The sequence below is a fragment of the Geospiza fortis genome, unplaced genomic scaffold (assembly GCF_000277835.1).
Source record: "Geospiza fortis unplaced genomic scaffold, GeoFor_1.0 scaffold279, whole genome shotgun sequence".
Classification (NCBI taxonomy): Eukaryota; Metazoa; Chordata; class Aves; order Passeriformes; family Thraupidae; genus Geospiza; species Geospiza fortis.
This window is the reverse complement of record NW_005054352.1, coordinates 218,914-236,330: the sequence shown is the minus strand read 5'-3', so window position 1 is coordinate 236,330 and position 17,417 is coordinate 218,914. Positions and strand designations below refer to the sequence as shown.

Genomic DNA, 17,417 nt, shown 5'->3' with positions numbered 1-17,417 from the left:
GATTCAAAAAGGCTACAAAGCATTCCTCTGGTTCTTCTCTTTTCATGTTTCTTTTTGTCTGTCATCTCAAAGCCTGAAGTTGAGGAAGTCATTTAGTCCAGCTCACATCCACATCTGTCCTCAGGGACTCCATAGGAATCAGCAGGACTCCATCAGTGTATCATACGAGCTCTGGAAATGGTGCCAAGTATGCTGATCTTGGTTTCATGTCTGGACAGCTTGATCTAAGTTTGAAACAGAATGTTTTATGTATTCAGAGGACAACTGTTTCATGCTTATGTGAAGAGAAGAATGTTAGTTGAGATTGCAATGAGACATTTTGCTTATACTGTATCTTGTTGTGTCTATTAAATCTATTAAACAGCAGCTGATTGCAAAACCCTCTTGCTAATTGGATTGTTTCAAGCTGCTAGCAGTAGATATCATGTATTATGTCTGTTCTGCTAACTGAACATTGTTTTATCATCTCAAGTTTTTATTCAAATGGATTATAATTTTATTGGTGTTAAGGAAGTAGCTCATGGATTTGACTTGAAGTCTTTATAGATACGAAGTTTGAAAAGAAAGATCTACATTGGGCCAGCCTTTCACAAATGCCTAAATCTGTTTCAGAGGTCTGCAATGGGAGATTAGAAGGCTCAGATCTCATAGAGTAGATCACCATCACTTTGTTTAGTCAATGAAAATGGAGGGTTCAGGGGTTTTTCCACAGTAGTAGAACATTGACATGGCATGACATTATAATATTTAAGGGTAGTAACAGTAGTAAGCTGACCATCATAATTTAAAAAAAAAATTATGAAATGTACTATTCCTGGAGGAACAAAAAGCTGATACACAACCATTCTGAGAAGGCAAAAAGATACCAGAGTATCCCACATTGACAGACAGTGCACATTAGCCACTTACTAACAGACAAAATATGTGATATTTTCATTGTAATTGAGATTGCTTAGCCAGGTTTCAACACAGAATGGACTGTAAGCTAACTTAAAAAGTTTGTAGACAGTTAAGTAGACTTTGAAGAGTTTTTGAGTGACTCATTCTTGAAGCTAAATACGAGAAATTGTGAATATATTTTCTTTGTGTACTACTGCTTGTACTTGAGGAGTCCACACTTTCTTCTCATATTCTTTTACCTTAATATAGTCTATGGCTGTTCTTTGGGGCTCTGTAAAGGTAGATCAGTTAAAGCCTTTTTGAAGCAAGACAACTGTTCTGAATTGCAAGCTACTGATTCAGTCCTGGTTTTAAGATTTTTCAACTCTCGTGTCTTAGTGATGGTAAACATGGTTGTGTATGTCTGAGTAGCTAAACCTGAAATTCTTTCATTTTGACTTTTCATTAAGCATCTGCTTTAGCAGTGCTTTTTCCCGTGCATTAAGCTCTAGCCCTGTGCATTTTTAGCACTTTAAGTGTAGTCAATAAAAAGTAAACATCATGTCTAGAAGTTCTTAATTGTTATTTCATAACCCTATCATCAACTCTGTCCTCCCTCTTGTCCTATCACAAGCATAGACTTAGGAACAACATTGCTAAAGTCCTTGAATTCTATTTGGGTAATTATTCTTCCTCTGTGAAGAAATGGATTCCTAAATTTGTTGCAGATTCAATTCTTTTTCCATTTGCTTCTCCTGCATCTTCCTTAAAAGAAAATAAGAACATCAGTGTATTCCATGGTAAAGTATAGATAAATATGTTAACTTCGGTTTATGTTAAAATAAATTGCATTCTGTATTTAGCTTAAACCCGTAATGCTGCAGGATGTGGGAATCATGAGGCAGGGGACGTACTAGCATAGACACTAACTTTTTGTTAATTACCAGATTCATTCTTTATTGATTTATACCAGCTTCAGAAGAGCGAGGTCTTGTATGGTCCTCACTCATTGGAAACCACACATCAGTGTGGTGGATCATTAGTCACTTTCTTTCCTTAAAGCATAATTTAACATTTTTCTATGATGAGCAGTTTGTGTTTCTTTAACACTGCTGAGTCTTTCTTGCAGCCCATGTCAAGGATTGAACTTCCCAAATTGTGTATTTCAGACATTAAGAAAGAAAGGACTTAATGGCTGTGACAGTCCAGACCCTGATGCAGATGATTCAGTAGGTCACAGCCCTGAGTCCGAGGACAAGTACAGAAAACTTAATGAAGATATTGATCTAATGATCAGCAGGCAAAGATTATGTGTAAGTACTCTGAGCTCCTTTTCATTTTTTTTACTTTCTGATATTTCTCTGAATCTGGCAGGCATTGCACAAGAAAGAAAACAAAGCTTGTGAAAGCCCTGATCCTGACTCCTCTTATGCTCTCACCCCACGCACTGAAGAAAAATACAAAAAAATTAATGAAGAATTTGATAATATGATCAAGAGCCATAAAATACCTGTAAGTACCAAAGGTTAGATGGCTGTCTGCTGATAACTGACAGAGTAACAAATCATAACCCTTTCAGTTCTGGCTTCTTAAGGAAATAAATTCAGCTAGAAAGAGGCTTTAATAGCCGAATATATAACTAAGCATTGTGGTGAGAAAATTTCACATGGCGTATTTTTCTTTCAAGTCTCTAACTCTGACACACAGACAAAGCCTATTATGGGTGAAACCTACAGAAGGAAGTGAAATATATACATATGAACTATATTCACTTAATTTACAGAAGTGTTTTACTACACCACTTGCCCGAATTACACTTAAAAAATAACAGTGGAAATCTTTCTCTGTGGACAGGCTAACAAATTGACAGAATACTTTCTGTGGCAATATAGGAAAAGCAATGTCAAAATGAAATTGCTTTATATATAGTAATTAGTGTGTTTAGTATGTGTAACTTCAATTCTGCATTGTTTCTGCTAAATTCAGTTGCAGCACTGAAGGGTTACAGCTTCTTGCTCGCTGCAGAGAAACAGACTGCATGAGAGCCTAATGGCAGGTCTCAGACATGTTTGTGTGTTGGGGTGATTTTACAGCTTTATCAGAGAATTTGCTTTGACCTCATCAGCATTATTTTAATGCTTTAACATGAGCTAAATTGTTTTTAACTGAGTCAAAATTTCTAACAATCAGTCATATGCCTTGCCAGATATCTAAGAGAAATAACTCTGCATGTCCTATTTGTTTTGCACGAGACATACAAAGGATGAATTATTTGTCATTATGTTTAGTATTACATTTTTAAAGATGACAAGTATGGAGGTTTGGAGGTTATATTTGATTGGTTTTCCAAATGTCTGTGGAAAGCAAAGTAGGAAACCAAATATTTGCACAGACCCAAAGAAACATTTGAATTTGCATAGGTAACTTCTTATTTCTAAAAGACAAGAATAAGAGATAATTTGTATTTGTTCATTTGTCATTCCCATACAAAGGTTGCATGGTTATCTACCAGAGATGTTGTCTGGATACCCAGAATGCACAGTGTCTTCTGTACTGTTATTCAATTGCACATACAAAATCTGACAACTAAGATGAGGATACTTCTTAAGGAGGCTTAGATTCTGTCTCAAGCACTCTTAAGTGTTCTTTCTATTAAGTCTCAGCAGAAGGATTTTTCACTCAAGGTAATTAAAATTTGAAGAAGTTCTTACATCAGGCCAAAAATATTTTGGAAAAATATAAGGATACTAAATAATACTTTCCCAGAGACTAGAAAAGCACCAAATTTGATAAAGTAACATATAAAATGACTGATTAAGGGTACCCAACATGTATGTAGAATCTCAGGGAGGAATACAGATCTATCCCATTTTTTTTACCTCCCTTTTTATTTGCTTCTTTTGGAAAGCTGTTTTTCTCAGAACAAAAAAGCTCTAAAGCTGTCACTATTAATTTGGTTTCTCAGGATACAACTCAACTTGGCAAATGATCACTGCAGTATTTAGGGAGACTGTTAAAAGCCAGACTGCTTAACCCTTTTTCACATCAAAATCTCACCAATTATCATTCTTTCATGCTGTTTCTCATTCAAGGATGACTTGGCTTTTTCAAATCAAACTGACAGAATTTTCATCAAGCTACTTTTCTGCCTTAAAAATATATTTGGAGTGATCCTTCAGAACATCTATTAATCTCATGCTACCTGTTTCTTTTCTTTCCTGACAAAACAGGTCATGTTATAATCATCTGAAATCTTAAGACATTAAAAAAACCTAGGAAAAAAACTTCATTCTCATAGTAGTGAGTTCTGTCTCTTTCTTTACCTCCATAAGCATTTGGAAAATTGTCTTTTCTGTAAAGTGAGGAAATATATAAGATTTGGAAACCAGACAGTTAATCTGAGCGTGGTATATCAGTTTTGTTTTCCCAAAATCAATGGAATTTCACTCCAGTTGCTTTCATTAAATATAACTTTTTGACATCAAATATAGTCCTACTTCAGGAATTAATTGGTGATTCCTACCTCTCAGGAGGTTATGAGGTGCAGTGTATTAATCTTTGTGTGCAATTACTTCAGAGACACTTCAGAGATATAGAACAGCAAAATGTTAGCATTTTTTCATATAAGACAGAATAGCCATCCTCTGACTACATCATAAGCTGAGCTCAGGTCCTCTGTCCTCCATCCAAGCTGCTTACCACAATATGAAGAAACAGTAGATATTCTCTGGTAATGCAACAGAAACTCCTTCTCTTGGCATAAGCCGAGATGCAATGGGCAAGATCAAGATCACAACTTATACTTAATGTAAATGTGTAACTATCTGGTTTTATATATAAATATTATGTATTGTACACAGTAATATCCTTAACTGGACAAATCAGAATAACTAAGACAGGGAAGATATATTAATTTACTTGTGATTATCAAAGGTAGCCAAGAAAATTGGGGAGAAGGAAGCAAAATTAATAATAAAGTCACTGAGTCAAGTCTCTAAATCACTACTTACAGAATATATAAAACAATGCATTGCCGCTGCCTGGTTTTGTAACATAAAAAAAGTTGCTGCCAAATGAAAACAACATTGGCTTTTGCTCCTAACAGCTAAGCCCAATAATGTTTCCTCAGATAATTTTCTGGGGATAAGTATTCATATTGTTCTAAACCATCAGATAAAAATTAGACACTTATTTGTAAATTTCATAAGGATGATGAAAGCAGAGGAGACAGAAATAGCCCACTATAAGGAAGCTATAAGTATCTCTGTCTCTAAATAAATGAAGGCCTGGTTGAACATGGGGGGATAAAACCAATACTTAACACAGAATGTTTGGCCTATTAAGTTCCAAGGAGGTTGAGCGTCCAACGCTTTGTTTGGCAACATGTACCATAGCTTGTGGAGTGAGCATCCAACACTGTGCACTGTACACTGGGAGTATCATCTCTGGTGAGCCATCTGCCCTCTTTGGCAGTGGTGTCCAAAGGAGAAAAGACAAAGGAAGGGGGAAAAATAGGCAAAATGTGGCAAATTTTATGCACATGACGGTGTAGACTTTGTCTATATTGGAATTAGCAAAAAAAGCAAAAAACACACTAAAGCAGCATGAAGTGTGCTTATCTCTGCGGTGAATTTTTTGAACAGTCCCCATCAGGCTTTCGGCACCTTTTGATGCCAAATAACATTCTCCCAGACAATTTCTTCATTTTCTTTGGTTGTTAGTCCAGGCCAGGAACAATTCCCAGTTGTCAGTCTACATGTAGTCATGATTTTTTTGAGGTTGGGAAAGCTCAATGGTATGGACATGGATTGTTCTGTGGCCTCAGATGGCTTCAGTTCCTCTGTAGCTCCTACTAATTTATATATATATTACACAAGTGTATCAGAAACTTTAATGTCCAACCGGCTGAAATGGAATCAATACGACCCATGGGGAATCTGCAGGACATTGCAGCTTTTTGTGAGGAATTTGTAACACTAATAAAGTTAGACAGAGATCTAGAGAACTGTACCTAGAGATGTAGTGTTTAATAGTGATGTTTATCCAGTCAAACTTGTCTCTCTAACTTTTGATTGTGGTGAAGAAATAAAAACTACTGTATTTCAGATGTAGTATATTGTGCTGAAAAACAGAGAGTAAACTAACTTTGCCCTTATAAAATTGCCTATGAAGTGCTCTGTAACCAGATGTAAGTTGATCCTAATAGTGGGTAAAATGACAAAAATTAGACTGTTCACGCAGAAATTAAATAATTCAACTACTTTAAAAATATATTTTTTAAATGACAAAATGAAAGTTAAGTAACAGTTTCACATGACTAGAGAGACTGGCAACCAGAAGAGCTACCAAGATTGGAGCTTTTTCGTACAAATGTAGAAAAAGAAGAATCTTGAACAGTTTGGTTTGTACATGGAAGGAAGAACATAGTGGTTAAAACAAACAAGCTTTTAGAATTCTGGCAAGACCTTCAGTTTTGCATTTTTACAGGTGTTTGAGTTTAGATAACAGAAGTTTAGATTAGGAAAAGATATTAAGAAAATAGAGGCAATAATAGTCTCTACCCAGACTCAGAAGCAGGCTTCATAGGTCTTGTGACACAGGGTGACAAAAATCTTCTGCAGTGTTCTCTTGACTGACAGTCAATGCAACACGGACTGGTACTCAAGCAGGCAGGTCCACGGGCTCAAATGCACCAGGTAGAGAGAGCTCCATCGCAGCCCGATTATTGTATGTTGCAATAATCTGAAACTCCATGTTGGCTTATTCATGTCTCACATCAGGCTGTAATTTGGACTGAAACATGGAGAGCTCAAACACTGACTTTGAACTCCACAAACAGCCATGTGCTTCTGACTAACATGGGATTTACGAATGTTTTGGGTCCTTCTGTGGCCAGTAAAAAGAACTACGTGCTTCAAAACATACCTTCAAGCTGATCAAATATTTCAGATTATGCTATGTGACTCTATTTCCAAGGACCTTAAATGTGCGTCATAAAGGTGTAGATTACGTGTAGATTCTTACATCTGTAGATTAGATGTAGAACATTTAGATTCCCAAAACACGTCACCTTGCTTTCCTACCTCTACTTAAATCAATCAGGTCTATGAAAAATACAGCCATTGGAGTGCATTTCAGCTTCTCAGCAAAAGGAAGCAAATTCCCATGCTCCCCCAGGATGGGGAGCAATGCCAGCAGGTTCATCTGCGTAACTACTGTTGCTATGGTCATCTCTCAAAAAAAGGAGAGGGTATCAGAGCTAAATTAACACTTCAAAATAGTTCAAAGGCATTTGTATAAAGTATCCTTAACATCATACCCTGAAAATCTTGCTCTTTGTGGTTAGGCAAAATAATTCCTCTATATTTAGAGTAAAATTTTCTCTGTCCCTAGAGAGGACCAAGAAAGAAAAAAAAAACAGCCTTAAGAGATAACTGTAATTTGATGGATAGTGCTGTAATACAGAGGGCATAGACAACAGCTCCAGCCAAAGAGACATGGGTGGCACAAGGTCAGGGTGCCTCAGTTGACTGACAAAGAGTTGATATGTCCAACAATAAAATTAAAACCTTTCATTTCCTCCCTTGGAATATGTCTACTTCAAAGAATTTTTATGTGTTTAGGCTGTTTCTTGAAGCTTATAAGAATATAAATATTAGAAAACTTGCAAATTGAGGAGTACTTGGCCTGTATTCACATATTGAATACGTAAAATGCTGTCAGGTAATTCTGAAAAAGTTTTTCTGATCAAAAAGGCAAGAAAATAATTTTTAAAGCAAATAAATTAAATGTGGATTTCTAATGTAGTCATAACTTTTATAGAAATTCAAGCAACTGCTCCCCAGGGAACCCCAACCAACAAACTCACAACCAGCCAAGGAAACCTGAACTGAGCTTCCTAAGAGCATAATGAGATATGCATCTCCTCACAACCTCTGTTGTACCATATCTCTGTCAGTGTGGTACATTATTTGCTTTTCTTTTTTTAAGCTTTCTTGCAAAGGGAAGAAGCTCAGGAGATGGTCTTGCCTTTAGGTAGGAAAACAGAATAATGGAAAGGCATCATTAACACCACCACCATCCCCCAAAAATAGCCCACAAAGATTAGTGTGTATCTAAATTTCTTGTATTTGTTAGCTGTCCCTGAGGAGATCTTAACTTTTTTTTAAGCCCTTCCAAGCTAAGAAACTCATTCAAAAAATTATTTACTGTATTGGTGTCTTTTATGTGACTTGGGATAATTCTGGTTGCTAAAGCAACACAAGGTGAAATTAGAGCCTTGCCTTTTGTATTCTATCCCTTCCAATTTTTTTCCATGAAATGAAGTCACCATTGTCATGTAACTTTGATCTTGCAGTAATCTATGACACTAGATTAGGGTGACAAGTGAACAATTAGGACTTCAAAGAATGAAAGAAATAGAAAACTATGCTGCATGAGACAGAGGTTTGTTTTAAACAACAAAAAAAAAGTAGAAAAAATGAAACAAGTCTTTCCAGGTCTTACGAAATAAATGTGCAACCTGCATTAAAGGAAGATGGAAACATTATTTGAAAAATCACATTTAAAAGACTTGGCAATTGTTTTGATACTCTTCTCTTGAGTCTTAGGGGAAGGGGGTAAGCACAAATATTTTAATCACCAATTACAAAATATTTGAGCTAAATATAGAGTAACTGTACTTAAAGGCTGTTTCAGTTTTGTACTGTTCTCTTATTTGTTTTCAATTTTTGTTTGTACAGGCTGTTCCACCACCAAACTTTGAGATGCCAGTTTCTATCCCAGTGTCCAACCACAACAGTTTGGTATACAGTAACCCAGTCAGCTCACTGGGAAACCCCAACCTTTTGCCACTGGCTCATCCTTCTTTGCAAAGGAATAGCATGTCTCCTGGTGTGACACATCGGCCTCCAAGTGCAGGTAACACAGGTAGGCTCTGTTCAATCCCATTCCTTCAAATGCTCTGCTCTCAGCTCCTTGCATGCTTTGGGTCACTTTAAATTGTACCCCAAGAAAAAAGAACTCTCTTTTTAACAGTCATAAGAGCTTATCCAAAAGTGCTGTGTTGAAAAATCAAGAAAAAAAAAAAAAAAAAAAAGCTCAAAAAAAAAAAACCATAACCAAAAAAAAATCAGTGAAGAGTGAAGTCAATACAGTCAATAAAGAACAGAAGGGCAGACAGCATGCTTTTTCCTAAAAAGGCAGCTTATCTACTTAATTCATGCAAGATCTCATTACAACATAAAGCAGGGAAGAAAATGTAGCCAATGCAAAAAAATTGAAGTAAATCAGTACCCTCATTACTTAAATCATCAGTCTACATGCTAAATGAAGAGTTTATTTTTATTGATTCATTCACAAGCTCCTTGATGGGTTAATGTTAGCTGAGGTCTGTACTTCAGTGCTTTACATAGCAAGTGGTTGTGCTTTGTTCTGGCGATGATGAGAGCTCATCTGTGATGAGGGTAAGTGGGGATTAGGTTGTTTCAATCTGTCTGCCTCCAGCAACATCAAGATCTTTAAGTATACCAGGTTCAAAGAACCATCTCCAAGTTCTAAGAGAAGTTTTAAAAATCGTTAGTGTGAATGTCTGTGAAAGGCTGAGGAAATTAAAAACTATGTATATGTATTTATTCTGAGTTACATTCTTCTCCAGGAATCTTCATCCTCTTCCTCCCAATCCTTTCCTTTTCTGACTAGCATTCAACTAAAAACAGCTTTCAAATGAAGGAGTACTATACATAACTTTCAGACATAATTTTTCACATGCTGTGGAAGCATGAAACTAAAATAAGGAAATTATGGGTACTCCATATTTTGTTTGTCCTTGAAAGGCAAGTGTCTTACACAGATAACATTAAACACCATGATTTCATAATTATGGGTCTGATTCAACTGCATGTTGAAGTCAGAGGAAAGAAATGATGGGTACTACAGCAGGCTGACTGAAGGTAGAGAAAATATTTTGAATGTTTGAGTGTTGTAATTTATTGTGCTCATTTACATTTCATTTCAAACCCCTAGGTGGCCTGATGGGTGGGGACCTTGCAACCGGTGCAGGCACCAGTGCAGGTAAAAAGAGGAGAATTTATATTTGTTTTTCCAAGTGAATAAAGGACTTACTTCAAAAGCTCAGTTCTAAAATAGCTCTCTTTTGGAGAGGGGATAGTAAAAATCCATTAGCAGAGGGATTAATTCACTCAGCTGGGTTGTGGAGCATTCACTGATATTTGTGCTTCTCTTATTAGTAGAAAGAGACTTGTTTTCCAGCAGCATCAAAAATCTTGCACCTCAATAAATTCCACAGAAACAAATGTCTGATTTCCTTCACATTAGCCTTTCCATAAAAACTTTTGGGTACATTGCTTTGCCTTATTCAAGAAAAACTCCCGGTAGAGTCAGTGTGAGAAACTTTGATCCTTTTTGCATCTGGGGAAAGTCTGCCATTCACTTGAGTGGAATTGGGGCTTCATTTTATTAATTTAATCTTGAATAAAGATTTTAGTTGTGAGTTGCTCATTGTACTTCAACGTACTGTGTGTAAACTGTATTTCAAACCCCTGCTCTTAAGACCATTGCTAGTCAGCAAAATCTGTTAGCATTTACTTAAACAATTAGTAATGAACTTAAGCTTTGCCATATGTATTTGCTTAATTTCTTAACTTTGATACACAACAGGTAAAGGATTTTCAAAATACCCAGGCAGAGAAAAAGATAAGCCATTTAGTCCTGCTCCCATAGAACTACCAAGAACTGTACTTGCTGAGATCTGTGGTATCAAAGCATTGTTGTCAGAGTGGTCCCCTTTGCTCAGTAAACTCAGTGATTTGTTAGCAATATCAGCAATGTTGCATTATGACAAATACAGGTTACAAAAGACAATGACAAAATTACTTTTGCAGTTTGAGAACATGTATGTTCACAGAAAACAAATGATTGGTAAAGCATGATATTTTGCTGTGGTAACTGCTCTCAGGGAGAATTGTATGGAGAAATCCTTGGAAGATCCACTTTGTGCACCATAAATCAAGGCTTATATAAATGGCAATTCCAATATTTTCTATTAAAATCACTTATAAAGAAATTTTTGATATAATGGTTTAGGATTTTTCTCCCTTGTCTTTTCTCAGCATGAATTAGGGATCTCCACTCCCCTTTTCTTTTCACACATAGATGAGTCACAGATATTTATGCGATGCATTAACAGTACAATTAGAACTGCACGGCACTGTACCAGAAAGGCAGTTTAAACATTTACTAAAGATTTAGGGAGTCATTTTGTATTAATTTTAGAGTAGGGAAGGCAGACCATTGAAACTTCACTATAAGTCTCCTTTGTTCTCAAAAAAAAAAAAAAAAAAAAAAAAAAGTGTGACAGAAAATTATAGTTTTGTTCATTGTCCCCTGAAACAGAGAAACAGAGCTAAAGAAATATTCATTCTGCAGTGTCAACATTTCATTTACTTTTAAGCTTGATCAGAACTTCAGGAACAGCTGCAGAGGGACTGACATAGGAATTATTTCCCTATTAAGGGGCTCCCTCTCCTGGCTCAATTAGAAATATCATCACCTCGTTAATGGTCTCCTATTCCTTTAAATAGATGCTGAAAAGCAGTTAGTAAAGAAGGCAGTGTTTTATTTTAAAACAGGGGTATAGTAAAATAAAAATTCATCTGCATGTCTGTTTCTGTTAATAATCCTTGGTCTTAGTAAAATTTGTGTATCACTTAAATATGCAGGTTTTTGGAAATATATTAAAAACATATTTAAGCATAGGAAGACAATGGTTTGATTATTCTCAATCAGAAATAAAGGACTTGCATTAAGCCCTCAAGAAATTCAATTTTGGAGTAAGCAATTTATTTGAGAGGCATATATATGAGGAACATTGCCAAGACTACATCATAAATACTTAATTACAGGAATAGTCTTTGTTCTTTATTGGAAAATAAAAGTTTTAAATGTCATTAAAGAAATGTTTTCTAAATCTCTTTAAAGTAGAACAGTAGGAAGAATTAGATAAAGGGCTGAAGGAAGATGGAAAGGTCACTATAAGGTTGAATCCTCTGTCTTAGTTGTATCATTCCACAATAGCAGTATTTCAGACAGTCATCTTTCTTTAAGGTGAAGAAGAATAAACAAGAAGAAAAAAGTTCTCTTTTTTCATAATTTTTCACAAGAAACAAAAATCTGTGTGTTTTCCTCCATCTGGCATATCAGAAGCTGGTGGCATGATCATGTTTGGGTTTGTATTTCTGGCCAAATTAGAACCTTCTGAATTTGCATTTTTCCACAGTGTGAAAAAATAGCATATATTCAAAATAATATACTCCAAGGAAAAGAGTCTAAACAGTTTCATTTCTGCCACTATAAAATGAAACTACTTTTTGTTACTAGCACCAGACCTCAGTTTGTGCACTACTTCAATAAATTGCGCCAAAATAAATTGCATTATTACTGCAATTTCAGAAATGGATAATTATTATTTAAGACAGTGTTTAAAGAAGTTGTTTTTTTTTCATTAGTTTGTATTATTTCAAGTAGTTACCCTGGAATCATCCACAATTTACCTTGGGAGTTAACCTAAGACATAAATAGAACTCGAAAAGCTGACTACTTCTTTATTATATTACACAACTAATTACCATGTATGGTATTTTTAAGGTAAACCAAGGTTGTCTCAGATTTGTAAGAGTAAATTTGTTCTCAGCCAAACACTGATTGAGTAGTTTCTATCACGTGATAGTAGCAACTGCCAACAAAATTGGAGTGATCTTCACATTTTGTATCATTGCTAAATTATAAATGCAGCAATGTCTTTGGCACTATTCTCTCAAAACAGAGGCTTTTGATTGAAAGACAGAACAAGAACTTTTTGGATGCTAATATACATGCTCTAAATCCATTTTCATTTACTGTGTAACTAATATGAAGGCTAAGTGATATGTCTACCTGTTTACATAATAGACTACATGAAATTCTTTTAATTTTAACAGACTGTAGTCTTTAACAAAACCTCTTAAAGGCAACTTGAACACAAGTAAGTGCCTGTGAAGCTTTAGTACTGTCAAATATCTGAACTCAATTTTTTCTTCAGTGGCTTATTGTTTATGTTGAAAGTTTGATAGAAAACCAATTTTTTTCAATAGTTTTAAAGTTTTAAAATAGAACAGTATTGGAGGATGTCGTTCTTTGCATCCGTAGTTTGAACTTTTGATTTTCAAAGTGAGTTGTCCTTTTAGACTGGATTCTATTTTTTTCTTTTGTAAAGAAAAGAAAAAGCTTTCAGAGAAAGATATTTTCTATTTTGTAATAAAGTTTTCCTTTGAATGGAACGAGCTGATTTAAATCAACAGCATTTCTACAGACTTAAAACAACTGTAAATAATAAAATCAAAGGAAAATTCCTGTACAAATTTTTCAATCCATGACAGGTATAATAAAATATATACATACTTCAACTATTTATTTCTGTAATATGTTTGTTTCTCTATTCGATTTCTGCACGGCCCCCAACTTGATATTAATATTAAACTAAAGGAGAAAGTTATTCAAAAGTTCTTGGGGCTCTACAAATGCTGTCAGAGCACTTGCTGTCTTTCAATCTAACATCTTCAAACTACCTTTAAACCTGTTATTAAAAAGCACTAGAAACTGAATAGATCAGCTTTGCATTTTGAAAATTTTATCCCATGTTTTTTAATAACCAAGTCCTGTATTTACCTATGAATCTGCAGCCAGTAGTTTCCTTCTGGAAATTAGCCACAGGCCAACAATTGCCTTCTCATCTTCAGAAGGCTGAGGTCCTGAAGTGCCAGCTAGTATCATAATTTTCCAGAGCTTTCATTCTCCTTTTCCTTTCCTGGGTGGTGTACTGACTGTGGGTGAGTGTATTATATATTCTACTAGTATTTCAGGCCACATGGGAATATGTGTAATAGCAGAAATTTTTAAGTTATATTCCCTCAGGGTAGAGGCAATCTGAATGATATATCCTCAAAGAGTGGTTTAGTAAAAAGATGTGCAATCCGCCCAATTAAGCTGACCAGCAGTACCAAAAATAAGCAATGATTTCAAAGACATCTAGCTGCATTAAAGACTTTTGGAACTATAAATATAAATAAACAAATAAATTTCATTTTTTTAAAGAAATTGAAATGTTACATAAATATTCTTCACTCTACCCTGAAATCATGCTTGGTATAGTCAAAAGAAGGTAATTCTTGGACTTCAAGTGTGAAATATGTAAATAAACAAATGAGCTTGGAGAAATATTTCTCAAACCACAGTTTATGGGCAACCTATCAGTAAGACAGTAACTGGCTTTGCCACAGAGAGCATGATAAATTGTTGTCTGTCCCTTATTACCTGATGAGTGCAATAATCCACAGACTTCTGGCCCAAAGACTAGGCAAAATGTGGTACAGAAGTAAAAAATAGTTCTGTCCAAGGAATCTCACAGCACAAAAGAAAGGACACACAGTCATTCATAACAGACTTTGTGATGCAATAGAGCCAAATCCAAACAATTAGAATTCAAAAATTGACAGGTTGACTTAAAACCATGGAGTGGGATAATAAATTAAAAATGTGATTGCTCTGGTTTTCCTTCTACTTGTATTTCACCTTTAAGTGTTCCTCTTCCAAGGTTTTTTCCATATGAGAATATATATCTATATACCTAGAGATTAATACATGGTTGGATGGATGGATGGATGGATGGATGGATGGATGGATGGATGGATGGATGGATGGTTGGATGGATGGATGGATGGATGGATAGATAGATAGACAGACAGACAGACAGACAGACAGACAGACAGATAGATAGATAGATAGATAGATAGATAGATAGATAGATAGATAGATACTTTTTTCCTTCATTGTTTTAAGGGAAGTACCTACAGGTAGGAGATTTTGTCAAAGCTGGCAGAACACTAAAACTTGTTTGACAAGGTCTAATATATAATATGAAAGAAACAGTCTATCTCCTGAATTTCATATCTATGTAGGCAGTCAACACAGGCCTTTCCAACTCTAATTCCAAGTAACAAATAACACACAAAAGTCATATCAATGAAACTTTGAGAATAAGCCTGAAAGGCTAGATGCTGCTCTTCATATAAAAAAAATTCTAAAATCTTGCAGTGGGTGTCATATACAAAGGTTGTCTCTCTTCAGCTAACTCATGTGACCTCTTACCAAAGAGGAGATCGATGCAAGCCCACTCTCAGTAGACTTCAATGAAAATCTGTAAAAATTTGGCCTTTATTAGGCTTCTACCCGATGCGTAATTCTTGAATTCATTTAGTTATTCTCTGTCTAATAATAATGTCTCAATATTTGTTTTTATAAAAAGACAGCTTGAAAGGTTTGAAAAGGAAAGAGCCCTAAGTTCACATGTAATGAACAGTTAAGTGAGTAATACAAACTTGTTCTTTGTAAACGAGATCTTAAAGACAGACATGATTGACTTCCTTTATTACAAGAAGTTTCAAATGTTTCTCAAGACTAATTTGTGTTCTTTAGACAAAATCCCTTTCCAAGTGAAGTCTGGGGGAATTTTATGCTTTTTTTAAATGAGACAGGGATTTCACTGGTTTTTCTGTCTGCATTCTTACTCACTAAGGCACAACTTCTGTTGCACACTGCAGTACATATTCTTGTTCAAATTCATAAAATAGAAGAAGGCATTGCAAATTAGAAAATGTCTGTATTTCATGCCTGTCCTGAGGCCTGAAAGTCCTGAAAGCTGATGCCTCTTGGATCTGGACTGGAGCAATGACTTTCTGTGAGAAAGAAAACAAGAAATGCTTTTAACCTCCTGAAGTTGTGACTGCAGCCCCACACAGAAGTTCCTGACAGTATTAAGTTAACATGACCCCTGCCCTTTAACTTGTGATCCACCAATTAAGATATTGAATCCAACGATTCCCTTTGTCTTCCAGATCTCTTACAATTTCATTTTTCCTGTAATAACAGTTGGAGCAGTCTCACAGTAATAGACACCAAAGGAGACAGGGATGGGTTAGGTAACTTTTCAAATAAGGCATCCTGTTTATAATTGGAATTATACTTGTCTTGAAATATTTTTCACAGGAAATCAGTTTCCTCAAAATGATAATTGAGTTCAAACAGCCCAAAAAGGAAATAATTTGTCATCAACAAATAATTTGTTAAAAGCAGATGATTGACAAAGGGGTCACGGCTTCAAACTAAAACAGAGCGGATTTACATTAGGTATTCACTAGGAATTATTGACTGACGATTGTAAGGCTCTGGCACAGGCTGGCCAGAGAAGCTGTGATTGCCCCATCCCCGGACATGCTCAAGGACACCTTGGATGGAGTTTTGAGTAGCTTCTAGCAAAAGGTGTCCCTACCCTTAGCAGGGGGGTTTGGATCTGAGTATTTTAATGTTTTTTCTAACCCAAGCCATTCTGTGATTCTGTGTCGTGATTTCTCAAAAGTCTCTTTCTGGTAGTCAAAAGAGGTAAGTTCTCTCTTCTTCCCAGGAACGTATTTTTCTCCTATATATCTTCAGAAAGTAATATATTTTTCAGCAATATAGTTTTCTCTTTGACATAAGTCACATTTTGGTGTTGCTTTCTTTTTCTCAATTGTCAAAATGTTGAAACAACCCATACTAAAAAAAAAAACCTTCTCATTTTTTGCATAAACAGGACTAGAATGGAGCATCTTTTCTACTGTACTTATAAGACCATGGTTAAGTCCTGAAAACATATTTAGGGTAGATGGTTATCTCAGATCTCAGGGGAAGGCCACATATGAGCTGTTCACATGCTACGAGATGAGGGCTATGCCAGTAAGTTGGAGATTTAAGCAAGATTTTTTGGAAAAGCTGTAATGCAAGCTAGGTTTTGAACAACCACCTCGTCACTAATAGGAGAGGCACTGACCTCTCCTATTAGACTACACATAGTATGGAAGACTAATGCATTCCTACTGCAGAACATGGACTTAACATTTGTAAACGTCAAGTGAGAGTGAGGAGGAAGCACTATGCTATGTCAGGGACATGGCACTGTGCTATCTTCTCATGGCAGTAGATACAACACCAGTGCTAGGGGCAGGACACCTGTTTTACCATGGTTAGACACATTAACCATGGTAAGAGCCATGATCTCTGATCCCTGGGGTTTGGACCTTACAGAACTGTGACAGAAAGAATATATTCCTGCGGCTCATAGAGAAGTGTCCATGTTTAAACTACAGACATGTAATATTTATAGAACACAAAAGTGAAGATCACTGTATAAATAAGTGATTTTTCTCAATAGTTTCAACTTAGTCACTGTTTTGATTAGCTGAAGCTTCAATCAAAACAAGATAATGTGGAATATAGAGGTTCTGAAAAGAGCATAACTTTTGATAAAGGTGTTAGAACAAAATAGTGGAAAGGGAAATAAATTAATCAATACAATCAGAAGTAAAGATATCAAAAACACAGTGTTTCTGCATGAAAGTTGTGAGATGCCATTAAATAATTATGAAAGCAAATAATAAGATTCTATGATT

General features: G+C 35.6%; 1 protein-coding gene across 14 annotated transcripts in view; it reads left to right on the top strand.

The window, feature by feature from the left end:
* MEF2C (myocyte enhancer factor 2C) overlaps positions 1–17,417 on the top strand; it is a 133,482-nt gene that overhangs the window by 94,689 nt on the left and 21,376 nt on the right. For 7 of the 14 annotated variants that reach the window (XM_031058919.1, XM_031058918.1, XM_031058927.1 and 4 more), the window contains 3 exons: positions 2,049–2,192; positions 8,622–8,808; positions 9,904–9,951. In XM_031058919.1, the coding sequence (XP_030914779.1) occupies positions 2,049–2,192; positions 8,622–8,808; positions 9,904–9,951 (379 nt within the window). Of the gene's footprint in view, positions 1–2,048; positions 2,193–2,253; positions 2,392–8,621; positions 8,809–9,903; positions 9,952–17,417 lie in introns of all 14 variants that reach the window. The other 7 variants (XM_031058921.1, XM_031058925.1, XM_031058920.1 and 4 more) reach the window with 4 other exon arrangements.